This window comes from Oncorhynchus mykiss, chromosome 6 (genome assembly GCF_013265735.2).
Source record: "Oncorhynchus mykiss isolate Arlee chromosome 6, USDA_OmykA_1.1, whole genome shotgun sequence".
Lineage (NCBI taxonomy): Eukaryota > Metazoa > Chordata > Actinopteri > Salmoniformes > Salmonidae > Oncorhynchus > Oncorhynchus mykiss.
This window is the reverse complement of record NC_048570.1, coordinates 52,683,188-52,701,116: the sequence shown is the minus strand read 5'-3', so window position 1 is coordinate 52,701,116 and position 17,929 is coordinate 52,683,188. Positions and strand designations below refer to the sequence as shown.

The 17,929-nt window shown below is 43.2% G+C and overlaps 1 protein-coding gene across 4 annotated transcripts in view; it reads left to right on the top strand.

Moving 5' to 3' along the window:
• The window catches only part of lrp4 (low density lipoprotein receptor-related protein 4), a 218,433-nt gene that overhangs the window by 190,977 nt on the left and 9,527 nt on the right, over positions 1 to 17,929 (top strand). For 3 of the 4 annotated variants that reach the window (XM_021606794.2, XM_036980426.1, XM_021606797.2), the window contains exons 29-36: positions 1,376 to 1,594; positions 1,775 to 1,909; positions 8,779 to 8,887; positions 9,147 to 9,339; positions 13,259 to 13,372; positions 13,522 to 13,633; positions 13,837 to 13,901; positions 17,264 to 17,351. In XM_021606794.2, the coding sequence (XP_021462469.2) occupies positions 1,376 to 1,594; positions 1,775 to 1,909; positions 8,779 to 8,887; positions 9,147 to 9,339; positions 13,259 to 13,372; positions 13,522 to 13,633; positions 13,837 to 13,901; positions 17,264 to 17,351 (1,035 nt within the window). The remainder of the gene's footprint in view (positions 1 to 1,375; positions 1,595 to 1,774; positions 1,910 to 8,778; positions 8,888 to 9,146; positions 9,340 to 13,258; positions 13,373 to 13,521; positions 13,634 to 13,836; positions 13,902 to 17,263; positions 17,352 to 17,929) is intronic. The other variant, XM_021606795.2, reaches the window with a different exon arrangement.

Below are 17,929 nucleotides of genomic sequence, written 5' to 3'. Positions count from 1 at the left end.
TAATATTGAGTTGCACCTCCTTTTGCCCTCAGAACAGCCTCAATTCATTGACTCTATAAGGTGTCAAAAGTTTTCCACAGGGATGCTGGCCTAATGCTTCCCACAGTTGTGTCAAGTTGGCTGGTAGTGTATCTCTACACCAAATAGATTGTTACATCTCATCCCATGGATGCTCAATTGGATTGAGATCTGGTGACTGGGCAGGCCACTGCAGTAAGCTGAATTCACTGTCATGTTTGTGGAACCATTCCTTGACAATCCTAACCTTGTGGCATGGGGCAGATGAATACACAGCTGCCATGAAGGGATGTACCTGATTGGCAATGATGTTCAGATATCCTGTGGTATTCAAACGTAGCTCCGCTTTTATCAAGGGACCCAGTGTGTGCCATGAAAACACACCCCACACCACCACCACCAGCCTGCAATGTTGAAAAGCAGCATGATGGATGCATATACTCATGTAGTTTTCCAAATACCCTAGTCCTCCCATCAGCGTGAAATAACAGGAACCGGGATTCATCAGACCAGGCAATGTTTTTTTAACTCTCCAGTGTTTTTGTCCCTTAGCCCACTGCAACCGCGGTTTCTTGTTTTTTGCTGAAATAAGTGGACCTCTGCAAGGTCTTTGGCTGCCATACCCAATTCGTGTCAAGGTACAACGAGTTGTGCATTATTTGATGGGTCTTTGGGGACCAATGTTGTACTGAACTGTTAGTTGACTAACTGTAGTCCGTCTGTTGCTCTGCACAATTCGTGTCTGCCTCATTTGTCCTCTTTCACCAATGACCTGTTTTCGACCACTGGCCAGCCGTTGGCTGGATGTCCGTTGGGTGGTGGACCATTCTTGATACACACAAAACTGTTGAGCGTGAAAAACCCAGCAGTGTTGCAGTTCTTGACATACTCAAACCGGTGCGCCTGGCACCTACTACCATACCCCGTTCAAATCTTGTGTCTTGCCCAGTCATCGTCTGAATGGCACACATACACAATACATGTCTCAAGGCTTAAAAATCCTTCTTAAACATTCATCTACACTGATTGAAGTGGATTTAACAAGTGACATCAATAAGGGATCATAGCTTTCAACTGGATTCACCTGGTCAGTCTATTTCATGTAAAGAGGTGTTCTTAATGTTTTATATACTCAGTGTATACACACACACAATAAATACACTCTTAATCACACACGCATGCATTCTCACACATGGAATTCATCCTTGTCACTGTCATTTTTTCTTACTATTTGGGGTTTTAACTCTTTGTAATTAATGTATTTGAGCAATAGGATTTGATTTAATAAATTATATAACAAATTGATTTGCTGATTGATTCATTCATTGTTTGACTTAACTTCTCCTGTGCTGGTCAGACGGGCCAACCTGGATGGTACAGGGATGGAAACAGTGATAAGCCAGGGTCTGAAGACTACTGATGGTCTGGCTGTGGACTGGGTGACCAGGAATATGTACTGGACGGACACAGGTCGCAACACCATTGAGGTGGCCCGACTGGACGGGACCAGCCGCAAAGTACTAGTCAACAACAGCCTGGATGAACCCAGGGCCATCGCTGTGTTTCCCAGCAAAGGGTGAGAGGGGGAGAGGAGGAGGAATAGAGGGGGGGAAGTGTTAAGGTTGAGGGAAGAGGGTGGAAGGGTATAGTGGAAGAGATTGGTTTTGTGGGCGTTTGTAATTGTGTTTGTGTGTGTGTGTGTGTGTGTGGGGGGGGTGCGGGAACTGGGTTGTCATTGTTTCATTGGTCTCCCTAGGTACCTGTTCTGGACAGACTGGGGTCACATTGCTAAGATTGAGCGGGCACACCTAGACGGATCAGACCGTAAAGTTCTGATTAACACAGACCTGGGCTGGCCCAACGGACTCACACTGGACTACGACACACGCAGGTTAGAGCGAGAGAGTGGAAGGGAGGGGAATGGAGACAGGCAGGGAATAGGGGACTGACAGGGAGGGATGGATGGAGGGAGGGAGGGAATGACAGACAGATACAGGAGAGAGACGGAGTGGTGGAGAGGGAGGGAATAAGGGAATGACAGACAGAGATAAAGAAGAGAGAGGGAGTGGTAGGGAGGGAGGGAATAAGGGAATGACAGACAGATATATAGGAGAGAGCGAGGGATTGGTAGGGAGGGAATAAGGAAATGACAGACAGATATATAGGAGAGAGCGAGGGATTGGTAGGGAGGGAGGGAGGGAGGGAATAAGGGAATGACAGAGATACAGGAGAGAGAGGGAATGGTAGAGAGGGAGGGAGCGCAGGTTAGTGTTTTTCATAATAAATCTTGTTCTGGAGGCAGCCTTGCTGCAGCCTTGGTCACTAGCTGGCATAGCCATAAAGTAATATTATCTGCCTAGCCTTAACTCTAACCTTAACCACACTGTTAACCCTAATGCCTAACCCTTAAATTAATTGAACTTTAAATTAAGACCTAAAAGCAAAGTTTTGTTTTCATAAATTTTTACAATAAAGACATTTGACATTGCAGTTGGCCCATCTAGCAGAAATTGCTCCATTCTGCCTCTAGGACAAGACTCATCCCATTAAATGTCAACCTACAGAGGGAGAGTGTGACAGACAGGGAAAGAAAGACTGAAAATATTAGGAACTAACAGCATGCAAAGCAGATCTCAGTCGAGAAAATCAAATTATTTTCTGCAGAACATTCTGTTTTGTATACAGGGTTCCCACGGGTCCTTGAAATCCTTGAAAGTTTGTGAATTTGAGAAAAAAAATCAAGGTTATTTAAAGTGCTTGAATTGATATACAGTGCCTTGCGAAAGTGTTCGGCCCCCTTGAACTTTGCGACCTTTTGCCACATTTCAGGCTTCAAACATAAAGATTTAAAACTGTATTTTTTTGTGAAGAATCAACAACAAGTGGGACACAATCATGAAGTGGAACGACATTTATTGGATATTTCAAACTTTTTTAACAAATCAAAAACTGAAAAATTGGGCGTGCAAAATTATTCAGCCCCCTTAAGTTAATACTTTGTAGCGCAACCTTTTGCTGCGATTACAGCTGTAAGTCGCTTGGGGTATGTCTCTATCAGTTTTGCACATCGAGAGACTGACATTTTTTCCCATTCCTCCTTGCAAAACAGCTCGAGCTCAGTGAGGTTGGATGGAGAGCATTTGTGAACAGCAGTTTTCAGTTCTTTCCACAGATTCTCGATTGGATTCAGGTCTGGACTTTGACTTGGCCATTCTAACACCTGGATATGTTTATTTTTGAACCATTCCATTGTAGATTTTGCTTTATGTTTTGGATCATTGTCTTGTTGGAAGACAAATCTCCATCCCAGTCTCAGGTCTTTTGCAGACTCCATCAGGTTTTCTTCCAGAATGGTCCTGTATTTGGCTCCATCCATCTTCCCATCAATTTTAACCATCTTCCCTGTCCCTGCTGAAGAAAAGCAGGCCCAAACCATGATGCTGCCGCCACCATGTTTGACAGTGGGGATGGTGTGTTCAGCTGTGTTGCTTTTACGCCAAACATAAAGTTTTGCATTGTTGCCAAAAAGTTCAATTTTGGTTTCATCTGACCAGAGCACCTTCTTCCACATGTTTGGTGTGTCTCCCAGGTGGCTTGTGGCAAACTTTAAACAACACTTTTTATGGATATCTTTAAGAAATGGCTTTCTTCTTGCCACTCTTCCATAAAGGCCAGATTTGTGCAATATACGACTGATTGTTGTCCTATGGACAGAGTCTCCCACCTCAGCTGTAGATCTCTGCAGTTCATCCAGAGTGATCATGGGCCTCTTGGCTGCATCTCTGATCAGTCTTCTCCTTGTATGAGCTGAAAGTTTAGAGGGATGGCCAGGTCTTGGTAAATTTGCAGTGGTCTGATACTCCTTCCATTTCAATATTATCGCTTGCACAGTGCTCCTTGTGATGTTTAAAGCTTGGGAAATCTTTTTGTATCCAAATCCGGCTTTAAACTTCTTCACAACAGTATCTCGGACCTGCCTGGTGTGTTCCTTGTTCTTCATGATGCTCTCTGCGCTTTTAACGGACCTCTGAGACTATCACAGTGCAGGTGCATTTATACGGAGACTTGATTACACACAGGTGGATTGTATTTATCATCATTAGTCATTTAGGTCAACATTGGATCATTCAGAGATCCTCACTGAACTTCTGGAGAGAGTTTGCTGCACTGAAAGTAAAGGGGCTGAATAATTTTGCACACCCAATTTTTCAGTTTTTGATTTGTTAAAAAAGTTTGAAATATCCAATAAAGGTCGTTCCACTTCATGATTGTGTCCCACTTGTTGTTGATTCTTCACAAAAAAATACAGTTTTATATCTTTATGTTTGAAGCCTGAAATGTGGCAAAAGGTCGCAAAGTTCAAAGGGGCCGAATACTTTCGCAAGGCACTGTAATTAGTGCATGAATAGAAATGTAAGGTATTTCAATTTTTTTTTAACTTAACATCAGTAATAGGCCTACGTTCAACTGTCTGCACTTGCGTACATGAGTGATTGAAGTCGAATGATCCAGGTTAAACAGCGGCAAGCAAGCGAGACACCTAACAGGCTGACCACACTGCTCGCATCGCGTGCGCGAGCGTTGCAAAATAAGCGTAGAAATCTATGTTATTAAATTATTGCACCCACAATGCTCGAGCGCGCTAACGAGCGTATGCGTTGCCAAGGGCTAAAATAGAAATCAGTTCTATTTCTGATGCAGATCTCGCTGGAAGTCCTGCCTCTCCCATCTCCTCATTGGTTTATAGAAGAAGGTACCCACGTGCCATCTCCTCATTGGTTATACCCACATGGGTGACTGAAAGACAAACGAGGTCAGTGGCGGTAATGTACCTAATTTATGAAAGTTGCCAATCGCAATATAAAGTCAAGAGAAGAAAAGGCCTGGAAGGAAGAGAGATGACTAGAAACTATTTGTGTGGATTAATTGGCGGAGTAGAGGACCTTGTGCTTTTCAGTTAAAATAACAACTCAATGTTTGTATCCCAGGACAAATTAGCTAGCAACAGCTAGCAAGTGCAAGCTAACTAGCTAAATTGCCATAAATGTTTAATGCTTTTTGACCTGTCCCCAAATTAATATAATTGGTTTTGGTAATTGGTTCATGGTGCACGCTCGCAGCCAGTTTGGCTTCCATGTAACGTTAAGCGAACCTTCAGCTATGCCTGGAAAATGTCAATTCCAGGACTCGTGGCTCACCAAAGACATTTACAAAGACTGGCTTGTTAATGATCAGTGGGACATCCATATGGCCCGATGCAGAGCCTGCAGCAAATCAATTAAAGTTCACGCCATGGACGAAGCAGCTGTGACAAGCCATGCTGCTGGAGCATCACACAGGACGGCCATCTGCAAGTTAAAAGCAGGTAGGTCCTACCCCTGGTAATGTAGAAAGGAATACAACAACCATACTTAGTTATTAACGTTACTTAGTTAGCTAGATTATTCCGTCTCTTCATGGTTGTGTAAATTAACTTTAACGTTACAGAATTATTCGGTCAAATTAACGTTTTCTATGTTGTTGTTAGCTAACGTTATCTAGATGTCTCAGTCAGTTCTCCCACAGAATCACACCTGACAATAGTGCTAGCTTGCTAAAGTTAGCTAATTTGTTAATGTTACGTTAGCCAACTTGCGGCAAGCAGAGCTGGACAGTGAACATTTAAAATAAATGACGTTAGGTGAAGTTTACATTTAGTTAAAGGACGTTCACTAGAGTTGTTAGTGACAACGTTTCATGACTAATGCTAGCTAACATTAGCCAGCTAGCTAGTCATTCATCAGACTTGCACACTTATGTTCTTACAGCTCCGACTCAATTGATCTATGTGAAAAGTCATCATTGACATCACCACCTAGACAATCTTGAAACTACTACCACAGTCACCACCTCCATTATAACTGGCGTTCCCAAAGAGGACACATTGAGGGCTGAGACATTGTGGTGTCTGAATATGATGGAGGTGAGTGGCATGGTTTATAAACTGTCACCTGTAACATTAAATTATTTTTAGGAACATGTTATGTTTGTTTTCATATTTCATATTCTCTCTCTGTGACACACACAGGTTCACACACAGGCTAGAAACAGAAATAAGTGTTTGGTTTCAATCTTCTTCTTTTTTTACTCTTAGGTGTGCTGTTCTCAGCAATGTTCCCAGACCTTCGCATGCAGGGCAGCAAAGTCCAGCTGTGTGTGCATAGCTTGGCTCCTCATTTCAAACACTTGTTGTCTTAAAAATTGTCTGCTGGGGAGGAGGACTATGTACTTCTCTTTGATGAGCCTTAACAGAAAAACTCAGTCAAAGCAGTGTGACTTCCACATCCGTTTATTTATTTATTTATTTTTTATTTATTTTTTTACCTTTATTTTACTAGGCAAGTCAGTTAAGAACAAATTCTTATTTTCAATGACGGCCTAGGAACAGTGGGTTAACTGCCTGTTCAGGGGCAGAACGACAGATTTGTACCTTGTCAGCTCGGGGATTTGAACTTGCAACCTTTCGGTTACTAGTCCAATGCTCTAACCGCTAGGCTACCCTGCCGCCCCATGGGCCGTTTATGGGATGAGGACAAAGTTGGGATGAGATTTTATGATTCTAAATTTATGGGACATTGGACCTTAAAGCGGTCTATAAGAAGAGCACCGAAGATCTACCAAGGAAAACATGGTTCAGATCTCCTGGATGGACCAAATGTAAATCGGTCATTTTACTCAAAGGTTGAGAAGGCCCTCCTAGATTTTAATATATAAACATTGGCAGTTGCCGTCTCCATATTGTACTAGGAGCATTTCAGAAGGGAGTGGAAGAAACAGAGTGGAAAGCTGACAGTGTACTGCATGCTATGTACAGTGAGGGAGAAAAAAGTATTTGATCCCCTGCTGATTTTGTACGTTTGCCCACTGACAAAGAAATGATCAGTCTATAATTTTAATGGTAGGTTTATTTGAACAGTAAGCGACAAAATAACACACAAAAAATCCAGAAAAACGCATGTCAAAAATGTTATAAATTGATTTGCATTTTAATGAGGGAAATAAGTATTTGACCCTCTCAATCAGAAAGATTTCTGGCTCCCAGGTGTTTTTTATACAGGTAACGAGCTGAGATTAGGAGCACACTCTTATAGCGAGTGCTCCTAATCTCAGCTTGTTACCTGTATAAAAGACACCTTTCCACAGAAGCAATCAATCAATCAATCAATCAGATTCCAAACTCTCCACCATGGCCAAGACCAAAGAGCTCTCCAAGGATGTCAGGGACAAGATTAGATCTCCCTCCTGAGATGTTTGCAAACCTGGTGGCCAACTACAAGAAACGTCTGACCTCTGGGATTGCCAACAAGGGTTTTGCCACCAAGTACTAAGTCATGTTTTGCAGAGGGGTCAAATACTTATTTCCCTCATTAAAATGCAAATCAATTTATAACATTTTCTAAATGCGTTTTTCTGGATTTTTGTTGTTGTTATTCTGTCTCTCACTGTCCAAGACAGCGTGGACACATTTTTACGAGTATATGTCAAAGGACAGAGAGCTCAGAAATCAAGGAGAATTTGCCACCAACTCGTCTTACTCTCACCTTGCATAAGCAAGGCAGAGGTATGTGACACATCAAGAAGAACAGACAGAGAAGAATGGATGAGCAAAAAAAACAGAAAGAGAAAAGACCTTATAGATGAAATAGATTAACTTAAAGGGAAGAAAATAATTACATAAATGACAGATGACATAAATGCTCTCGAGACCTCAGCAGACAAATTTGCACTCAAAGCGGAGAGCACAGGAAACCTCACTCTTATTGCCAAGTCTAATAGCCTGAGAAAGGGTGCTAAAGATTAAAAAAAAGCACAAATAGCTGAAATAGAAACACTACTCAACGAAAAAGTGAATGTCCTGAAAAGCAAATGAAGGGGTATAGCAGCAAAAAGCAAGGGTTTGGCACTGTTTTAGCAGTTTGCGAAGGAGCAAAACACTACTCAATGAGTAAGTGATCAACAACAAAAAGCAAATGAACCAAAAAGGCCAACAACCCCAGAACACAATGGTCTGGGAAATGTTTTATTGGGGAAAGGTTTTATTTATAATTTGTTTTTTCATTTTCATCTAATATTTTATTGTTGCAAAACATTTTATTCATGGTCATGTGTTGTTGTTTACTTTTAAAAAAACTCATGTTTTTGCTCTGCGACATGTTTTGTGTTAAGCTGGTGCTAATGAAATAAAAGAGGAGGAGTTACTTAGCTCTTCAACTTGTAAATAAGTCTCTGTCTCTATCGCTCAACTTACACAAGATGTGGTTTTGCTGTGCTGTGTTAGAGAAAGCAAGAGACCACATAGTCTGCCATCACTGTAACACAGAACAATTGAGAAGTGTTCACACATTCAAGCCTCTCTCTTTTTAATTGTTGTCTGTGAGCTTCTGTAAAGCCTGCTAGCTCTCACAGTGTTGTAACAGTAATTAACCTTGATCTGTGTCTCAAACTATGCCATGTTGGGTCCTTGAATTTGAGGGAATTGGGCCTGGAAAGTCCTTGAAAAGTCCTTGAATTTAATGTTTAAGAAGGTGTGGGAATCCTGTGTGTAGTAAATCATAGTACAGTACAGGAGTTTTCTGGCCTCTTGATAGATAGCTTTGATGTCAATTCCTGTTAAATCCCTCTCATCTCTGTCTAATATCTCTGCAAAGTATTTTGCCTAGTATGTATATGTACTATGATTGTGTGTGTTTAACTCCTGCGTGTGTGTGTGTGTGTGTGTAGGATCTTCTGGGTGGATGCTCACCTGGACCGCATTGAGAGTTCCGACCTAAACGGAAAGCTCCGGCAAATCCTCATCAGCCCTGTTTCCCACCCCTTCGCCCTCACACAGGTATCCCCTCCAGCTGTCAATCAACTACCTGACCCCTCCCCCTGGCTGCCATGTCCACTCACTTGCTCTTTCACTCTTCCGTCACTCAATTGTTTGTTCACTGCCTCACTTGCTCTCCCTCCTACTCCACTCATACTGAACCATAAAACTGAACCATTCTACTTCCCTCCATCTCTGACCTTCATTTTCTTCCTCCCTCTCTCTCTTCCTCGTCTATGTTTCTTTCTCTCCTCTCTTTTTCTCTACTTTGTTCCCCCAGTTGAAGCCGGTGTCCTCCCCTCTAACCCCTTTCTCCCGACTCTCGCAGCAAGACCGTTGGATCTACTGGACGGACTGGCAGACTAAGTCCATTCAGCGTGTGGACAAACACACTGGCCGCAGCAAGGAGACGGTCCTGGCCAATGTGGAGGGCCTCATGGACATCATCATAGTCTCGCCACAGAGGCAGAGCGGTAAGGGAGCAGGGAGATATTGCCCCTAGACGCTGATCTTGAGTCATTTTAGCATTTTCCCAACTAATGGTTAAGGTTAGGATTGGGGAGGGAAGCTGATCCTAGACCTGTACCGAAGGTGAATCTTCACCCTTGAGCGAGCGGTATGTTGCCCCTAACTACTGATACCGGTTCAAGTATTAGTTCATTTTCTTATGGCGTAGTTTAGAATTTGATCCAAGATGATTAGAGCCAGATTCAACCCCCATTCTGGTGTCGCCACAGTGACTGAGTGGTAGCGAGCATTTCGCGGATGTTTTTTATTTACATTTTTCAAACTTTCACCTTATACTGTTGGTCACATTCAAGGATGGTTATTTACAGTGTGTGTTATGTAATACATGCCTTGTTTAGAGCGGAGGTAAACATTTTTTTTTACTCAACAACAGTAAAAGTGTTCAACATTGTATTGCGAATCTCTACAAACTCTTCTTCATCTGTTGAGTACACCTGCTATAAAATGTCCATTAAGCTTAAGGGATATCCATTCCGTCAATTACGGTAAAAAAAAATACAAAATTACATACCATTCGAAAGCAATTGTCTTTTCGTAAAACAACTTCAAATCTTACTGCTGGCAATGTCCGAAGCATGTCCCACATAGCTGTCTTCAGATGAATGCACTAGATGTGAGTCGCTCTGGATAGGAGTGTCTGTTAAATCTGGATAAATAACATCTGCTAAATTACTGAAATGTAAAATGTTCACCCTGGTGTTCATAATGCAATGCATTTCTTTCTCAATTCAGTACCTTCCATGTATCCTCCAGTATGTAGCATTGCTATATCTGACTCGTTTGCTATTAGCAAATTGAATGGGGAAATAAGTTGGATGTTTCCTCGCTTGTCTATGTGTTATTTAAAAAATAACACCCCAATCGCTAGGGTCATTTTAAGATGTCAGGTGTCAAAATCTGTTCAGTTTTGACGCTGAGATTGCCCAACCAGACGCATCTGGCTTCAGGTGGCCGGGAGACCTCGTGATCTTCAGCTGCTATTTAGCGGACGAACTGGGAATCAGACAGGAAATCTAATTACGTTAGTGGAAATGTAGCAACGTCAGTTTGCTTCTCATATGTATATTATTCCTATATGTTGGAAAAATTGAGCCGTTGCACAATTCCTGCTGTTTTCAAATGGCTGTGTTTCTAGGTGAATTTATGCGTGTTTGTAGTGCCACTATTAGGTAAAAGATCTGACTTGTTTTTTTGTTTTCTTTATCCTTCTGGTATATTTTGTTTCAAACCTAGACTTTCAAAACTGACAATTTTACTTCCTTTTGCCTCCTGTTGCTCTGGCTCTGTAATAGTCACATTGCTGCTATTTCTAATAGCACTAAGCATGTATTGGTTGAAATATGAATGTCTTTCATTAAGCATAAAATATATGTTAGTCACAGCCGTGTATATTCCCCCTCAAGTCAATACCACAACGGCCCTCAAGGAACATTATGCAAACTGGAAACCACATATCCTGAGGCCACATGAATTGTAGCTGGGGATTTTAACAAAATAAATTTGAGGAAAAAGCTACCAAAGTTCTATCAACACATTGACTGTAGTTACTTAGGAAAAACACTAGACCACTGCTACGTGCCTTTTCGAGATGCTTACAAGGCCCTCCCCACCCTCCCTTCAGCAAATCAGATCACGACTCAATTTTGCTCCTCCCTTCCTTATAGTGCTAAGGTCTGTGCTAAGGCCTATTCAACACTGGCGTGACCAATCGGAATTCATGCTTCAAGATTGTTTTGAACACGCGGACTGGGATATTTTCCGAGTAACCTGAGAATAACATTGACGTTTCACAAACACGTGACAGAGTTCATCAGGAAGTGTATAGGGGATGTCACCCACGGTGACTATTAAAACCTACCCAAACCAGAAACCATGGATCGATGGCAGCATTTGCGTAAAACTGAAAGTGCGAACCTCCACATTTTAGTTTTTCCCTCCGTAAGGCAATCAAACAGGCAAAACGTCAGTACAGAGACCAAGTGGAGTTGCAATTCAACGGCTCAGACACGAGACGTATGTGGCAGGGTCTATAGGCAATCACGGATTACAAAGGGAAACCAGCCACGTTGCGGACACCGTCTTGCTCCCAGACAAGCTGAAAATCATCTTCGTCCGCTTTGACGATAACACAGTGCCACCAACGCAGGCCGCTCCCAAGGACTGTGGGCTCTCGTTCTCCATGGCTAACTTGAGTAAGACATTTAAGCGTGTTAACCCTCACAAGACTGCCGGCCCAGACAGCATCCCTAGCCGCATCCTCAGAGCGTGCGCAGACCAGCTGGCTGGAGTATTTATTGACATATTCAATCTCTCCCTATCCCAGTCTGCTTTCCCCACTTGCTTCAAGATGTTCACCATTATTCCTGTACCCAAGAAAGCACAGTTAACTGAACTAAATTACTAATTAAGTCTAATTAAGGATCACCTCACCTCTACCTTACCTGACATCCTATACCCACTTAAATTTGCTTACCGCCCCAATAGATCCACAGACAAGGCCATCGCCATCACACTGCCCTATCCCATCTGGACAAGAGGAATTACCTTCAGCCTTCAACACCATAGTAACCTCCAAGCTCATCATTAAGCTCGGGCCCTGGATCTAAACCCTGCCCTGTGCGACTGGGTCCTGGACTTCCTGACGAACTGCCCACAGGTGGTGAAGGTAGGAAACAACACCTCCGCTTCGCTGATCCTTAACACCGGGGCCCCACAAGGGTGTGTGCTCAGCCCCCTCCTGTACTCCTTGTTCACCCATGACTGCATGGCCACGCATGCCTCCAAGTCAATCATCAAGTTTGCAGATGACACAACAGTAGTAGGCCAGATTACTAACAATGACGAGACAGTGTACAGGGAGGAGGTGAGGGCCCTGGTGGAGCGTTGGCAGGGAAATAACCTCTCCCTCAACATCAACAAAATGAAAGAGCTGATCGTGGACTTCAGTAAACAGCAGCGGGAGCACGTCGCTATCCACATCGATGGGACCACAGTGGAGACGATCTGAAATGGTCCACCCATACGGGGAGTGTGGTGAAGAAGGCGCAACAGTGCCTCTTCAACTTCAGGAGGCTGAAGAAATTTGTCTTGCCCGCTAAGACCCTCAAACTTTTACAGATGCACAATTGAGATTATCCTGTCGGGCTGTATCACCGCCTGGTACGGCAACTGCACCACCCGCATCCGCAGGGCACTCCAGAGGATGGTGTGGCCTGCCCAACGCATCACCGGGGGGACACTGCCTGCCCTCCAGGACACCTACAGCACCCGATGTCAAAGTAAGGCCAGCAAGGACATCAACAACCCGAGCCACTGCCTGTTCAACCCGTTACCATTCAGAACGCGAGGTCAGTACAGGTGCATTACACCTGGGACCAGGAGACTGAAAAACAGCTATCTCAAGGCCATTGAACTGTTAAATAGCCATCACAAGCCGGCTACCACCCGGTTACTCAACCCTTCACCTTAGAGGCTGCTGCCCTATATACATAGACATGGAATCACTGGCCACTTTAATAATGGAGCACTAGTCACTTTAATAATGTTTACATACTGCTTTACTCATCTCATATGTATATACTATATTATATTCTACTGTATTTAGTCAATGCCACTCCAGCATTGCTCGTCCTAATATTTATATATTTCTTAGTTTCATTCTTGTACTTTTAGATTTGTGAATTGTTGTGAATTGTTAGGTACTACTGCACTGTTGGAGCTGGGAACACGAGCATTGCGCTACACCCACAATAGCATCTGCTAAGTGTGTATGTGACCAATAAAATGTATTTATACTGTATGTGCCGTTGTGAAAATGCCACAAATGTTTAACAGGTTAAAGTAAGCCTTTTCTTTTCCATGCAGGCACTAACCACTGTGGGGTGAATAATGGAGGATGTACTCATCTCTGCTTCGCTAATACAAACAGTTTTGTCTGTGCCTGCCCTGATGAACCAGACAGCAGGCCCTGCTCCACAAGTGAGTTTGTGCGTGTGCGTGTGTGTGTGTGTGTGTGTGTGTACTTGCATGCATGTGAGAAACAACTTATTTTGATAAGCAACATTCCAGTTTTGTGTGTGATCTGTTTATTTATCTTTAAAACATTAGTCATTGTTCCTCTTCTTTAGTCTCAGGTTATGTGCCAACCTCACCAGACAGAGAGACCACCAGCACCCCAGCCCCTAACAAGATCCCCAAAGCCCCCACAGACACGCCTCAGCAAGGACCCCCACTGATTAAGTATGTCAACAACAGGCCTGACATTTTACCTCATTGGCCATGACTTGAAGGGATCATATTGATACATAATGAGTGCTGTCTTATATGAATATTGACTAAATACCTTGTATCACTATGCTTTACTTTTATATCTTCAGTTTGTGACAAAGTATAGGCTCAGTTTGATGGTAAATCTTTTGGTTTTTTTACATCCCGTTTTGTAGCTGCACAGACAAGACCCTGAGTGTGGAGGGCTGCTTAGAGAGCAACGTGGTGACGGCTCCTCACGGTAAGATAAAGATCAGTCAGCTTCACCATCATCATCATTATCATGATTATTACCCTCAGTAGCATCTTCATCACACTTTGCATCATCATTACTATCATCATAATAAATTATTCACTTTCAAATGTACAGTGTTGATTTTATAGGCTATATCTAATTGTTTAGATGTTATAGCAGTGTAATCCACTCATTGGTTGATGTTGGAGGAAAATGGCGCCGGAGGGGAGGGCTGCCGTTTTTATCGGCTCTTAACCAACCATGATATTTTGTTAGTTTTTTCGCATTGTTCGTAACTTGTTTTGTGCAAAATGTTGCTGCTACTGTCTCTTATGACCGGAAAGAGCTTCTGGACATCAGAACTGGGACCTCAAATTGGACGAAGAGTTCTTCATTGAGTCGGACGGGAGGGATATGCTTCTATAGACACCCGACCAGGCCCAGATCCCCATGATTTGCAGGAAAAGGTTTTGCGGAAAGAGATCTGAGTGCCTTGTGAGGATCACGCGACGAGTGTCTAATCTGCCCTTGCCTTCCATTCTGCTAGCTAACGTTCAATGGCTGGGGAATAAATGGGACAAACTGAAAGCACGTACTGTATATATCTTACCAACAGGACATTTAAAAACTGTAATATCTTATGTTTCATCGAGTCGTGGCTGAACGACGACATTAAGAACGGACAACTGGCCGATTATACACTATCAGCAGGACAGAACAGCAGCCTCTGGTAAGACACAGAGCGGGGGCCTATGCATATTTGTAAACAATAGCTGGTGCACGATATCTAAGGAAGTCTTAAGGTTTTGCTCGCCTAAGGTAGAGTATCTCATAAGCTGTAGACCACACTACCTACCTAGAGAGTTTTCATATGTATTTTTCATAGATGTCTGCATACCACCACAGACTGAGGCTGGCACTAAAACTGCACTCAATGAACTGTATTCCGCCATAAGCAAACAGGAAAACGCTCATACAGAGGCGGCGCTCCTAGTGGCCGAGAACTTTAATGCAGGGAAACTTAAATCAGTTTACCTCATTTTTATCAACATGTTAAATGTGCAACCAGAGGAAAAACAATTCTAGACCACCTTTACTCCACAAACAGAGACGCGTACAAAGCTCTCCCTCGCCCTCAATTTGGCAAATCTGACCATAACTCTATCCTCCGGATTCCTGCTGACAAACACAAATTAAAGCATGAAGCACCAGTGACTCGGTCAATAAAGAAGTGGTTAGATGAAGTAGATGCTAAACTACAGGACTGTTTTGCTAGCACAGACTGGAATATGTTCTGGGATTCTTCCAATGCCATTGAGGAGTACACCATATCAGTCACTGGCTTTATCAATAGTTGCATACCGTACATACCCTAACCAAAAACCATGGATTACTGGCACTGAAACCCGGAAGCTTATAAGAAATCCCGCTATGCCCTCCGACGAACCATCAAACAGGCAAAGCATCAATACAGGACTAAGATCGAATTGTACTACACCGGCTCCGACACTCGTCAGATGTGGCAGGGCTTGCAATCTACAGACTACAAAGGGAAGCAAAGCCGAGAGCTGCCCAGCGACACAAGCCTACCAGACGAGCTAAATAACTTCTATGCTCGCTTCGAGGCAAGTAACACTGAAACATGCATGAGAGCATCAGCTGTTCTGGACGACTGTTTGATTAAGCTCTCCGCAGCCGATGTGAGAAAAGACCTTTGAACAGGTCAACATTCACAAGGCCGCTGGTCCACAAGGATTACTAGAATGTGTGCTTTGAGCAGGCGTTAATCAACTGGCAAGTGTCTTCACTGACATTTTCAACCTTTGCTTGTCTGAGTCTGTAATAACATGTTTCAAGCAGACCACCATAGTCCCTGTGCCCAACAACACTAAGGTCACCTGCCTAAACGTCGACAAACCCGTAGCACTCAAGTCTTTAGCCATGAAGTGCTTTGAAAGGCTGTTCATGGCTCACATCAACACCATTATGCCAGAAACACTAGACCAAATCCAATTTGCATACCGCCCTAACAGATCCACAAATGATGCAATCTCTATTGCACTTCACACTGCCCTTTCCCACCTGGACAAAAGGAACACCTATGTGAGAATGCTATTCATTTACTACAGCTCAGCGTTCAACACCATAGTGCATTCAAAGCTCATCACTAAGATAAGGACCCTGGGACGAGACACCTCCCTCTGCAACTGGATCCTGGACTTTCTGACGGTCCTCCCCCAAGTGGTAAAGGTAAGTAACAACACATCTGCCACGCTGATCCTCAACATGGGGGCCCTCAGAGGTGCGTGCTCAGTCCCCTCCTGTACTCCCTGTTCACTCATGACTGCAAGGCCAGGCACGACTCTAACACCATCATTAAGTTTTCTGATGACACAACAGTGGTAGGCCTTATCACCGACAACAACCTCTCCCTCAACATGATCAAGACAAAGGAGATGATCGTGGACTACAGGAAATGGAGGACCAAGCATGTCCCCATTCTCATCGGCGAGGCTTTAGTGGAGCAGGTTGAGAGCTTTAAGTTCCTTGGTGTCCACATCACCAACCAACTAACATGGTCCAAACATACCAAGACAGTCGCGAAGAGGGCATGAAAAAAACATATTCCCCCTCAGGAGACTGAAAATATTTGGCATGGGTCCTCAGATCCTCAAATGGTTTTAAAGCTGCACCATCGAGAGCGTCCTGACGGATTGTATCACTGCCTGGTATGGCCACTGCTCGGCCTCCGACCGCAAGGCACTACAGAGGGTAGTGCCTATGGCCCAGTACATCACTGGGGCCAAGCTTCCTGCCATCCAGGAACTCTATATCAGGAGGTGTCAGAGGAAGTCCCTAAAAATTGCCAAAGAGTCCAGCCACCCTAGTCATAGACTGTTCTCTCTGCTACCGCACGGCAATCGGTACTGGAGCGCCAAGTCTAGGTCCAAGAGGCTTCTCAACAGCTGCTACCCACAAGCCATAAGACTCCTGAACAGCTAATCAAATGGCCACCCAGACTATTTGCATTGACCCCCCCCCCCCTCCCCCCCTTCTATGCTGCTGCTACTGTCTGTTATTATCTATGCATAGTCACTTTAATAACTCTACCTACATGGACATATTACCTCAATTACCTTGACACCGGTGCCCCCGCACATTGACTCTGTACTGGTACCCCGTGTATATGGCCCCACTATTGATATTTACTGCTGCTCTTTAATTGTTTGTTATTCTTCTCTTTTTTTTTTGGTATTTTCTTAAAATTGCATTGTTGGTTAAGGGCTTGTAAGTAAGGTCTACCTGTTGTGTTCGGCGCATGTGACAAATACAATTTGATATGTTCATCTGCAACGCTTCTTTCACAGGGGAGGGGCTTCATATCAGCTATGTGATTGGAGGAGCGTTGACCATTCTGGCCATCCTGATAATCATCACTGCCTTCATTATTTACAGGTAAGACCAAGTCCTCTCTAAATACTCAAAATTCCTGTCATTTGACATTTACATTTGAGTAATTTATCAGAAGCTCTAATCTAGAGCAATTTATTGTTAGTACATTCATCTTAAAGTAGCTAGGTGAGACAACTACATTAGTCATAGTAAGTAAAATGTTCCTCAATTAAGAAGTCATCAACAAAGTTAGTGCTAGTAATAAAAAGTATATGTACACTACCGTTTAAAAGTTTGGGATCACTTAGAAATGTCCATTAAAATCGAATAAAATTGATCAGAAATACAGTATAGACTTTGTTAATGTTTTAAATGACTATTGTAGCTGGAAACTGTGATTTTTAATGGAATATCTACATAGGCGTACAGAGGCCCATTATCAGCAACCATCACTCCTGTGTTCCAATGGCACGTTGCGTTAGCTAATCCAACATTATCATTTTAAAAGGCTAATTGATAATTAGAAAACCCTTTTATAATTATGTTAGCACAGCTGGAAACTGTTGTTCTGATTAAAGAAGCAAAAAACCTCCTTCTTTAGACTAGTTGAGTATCTGGAGCATCAGCATTTGTGGGAGAGA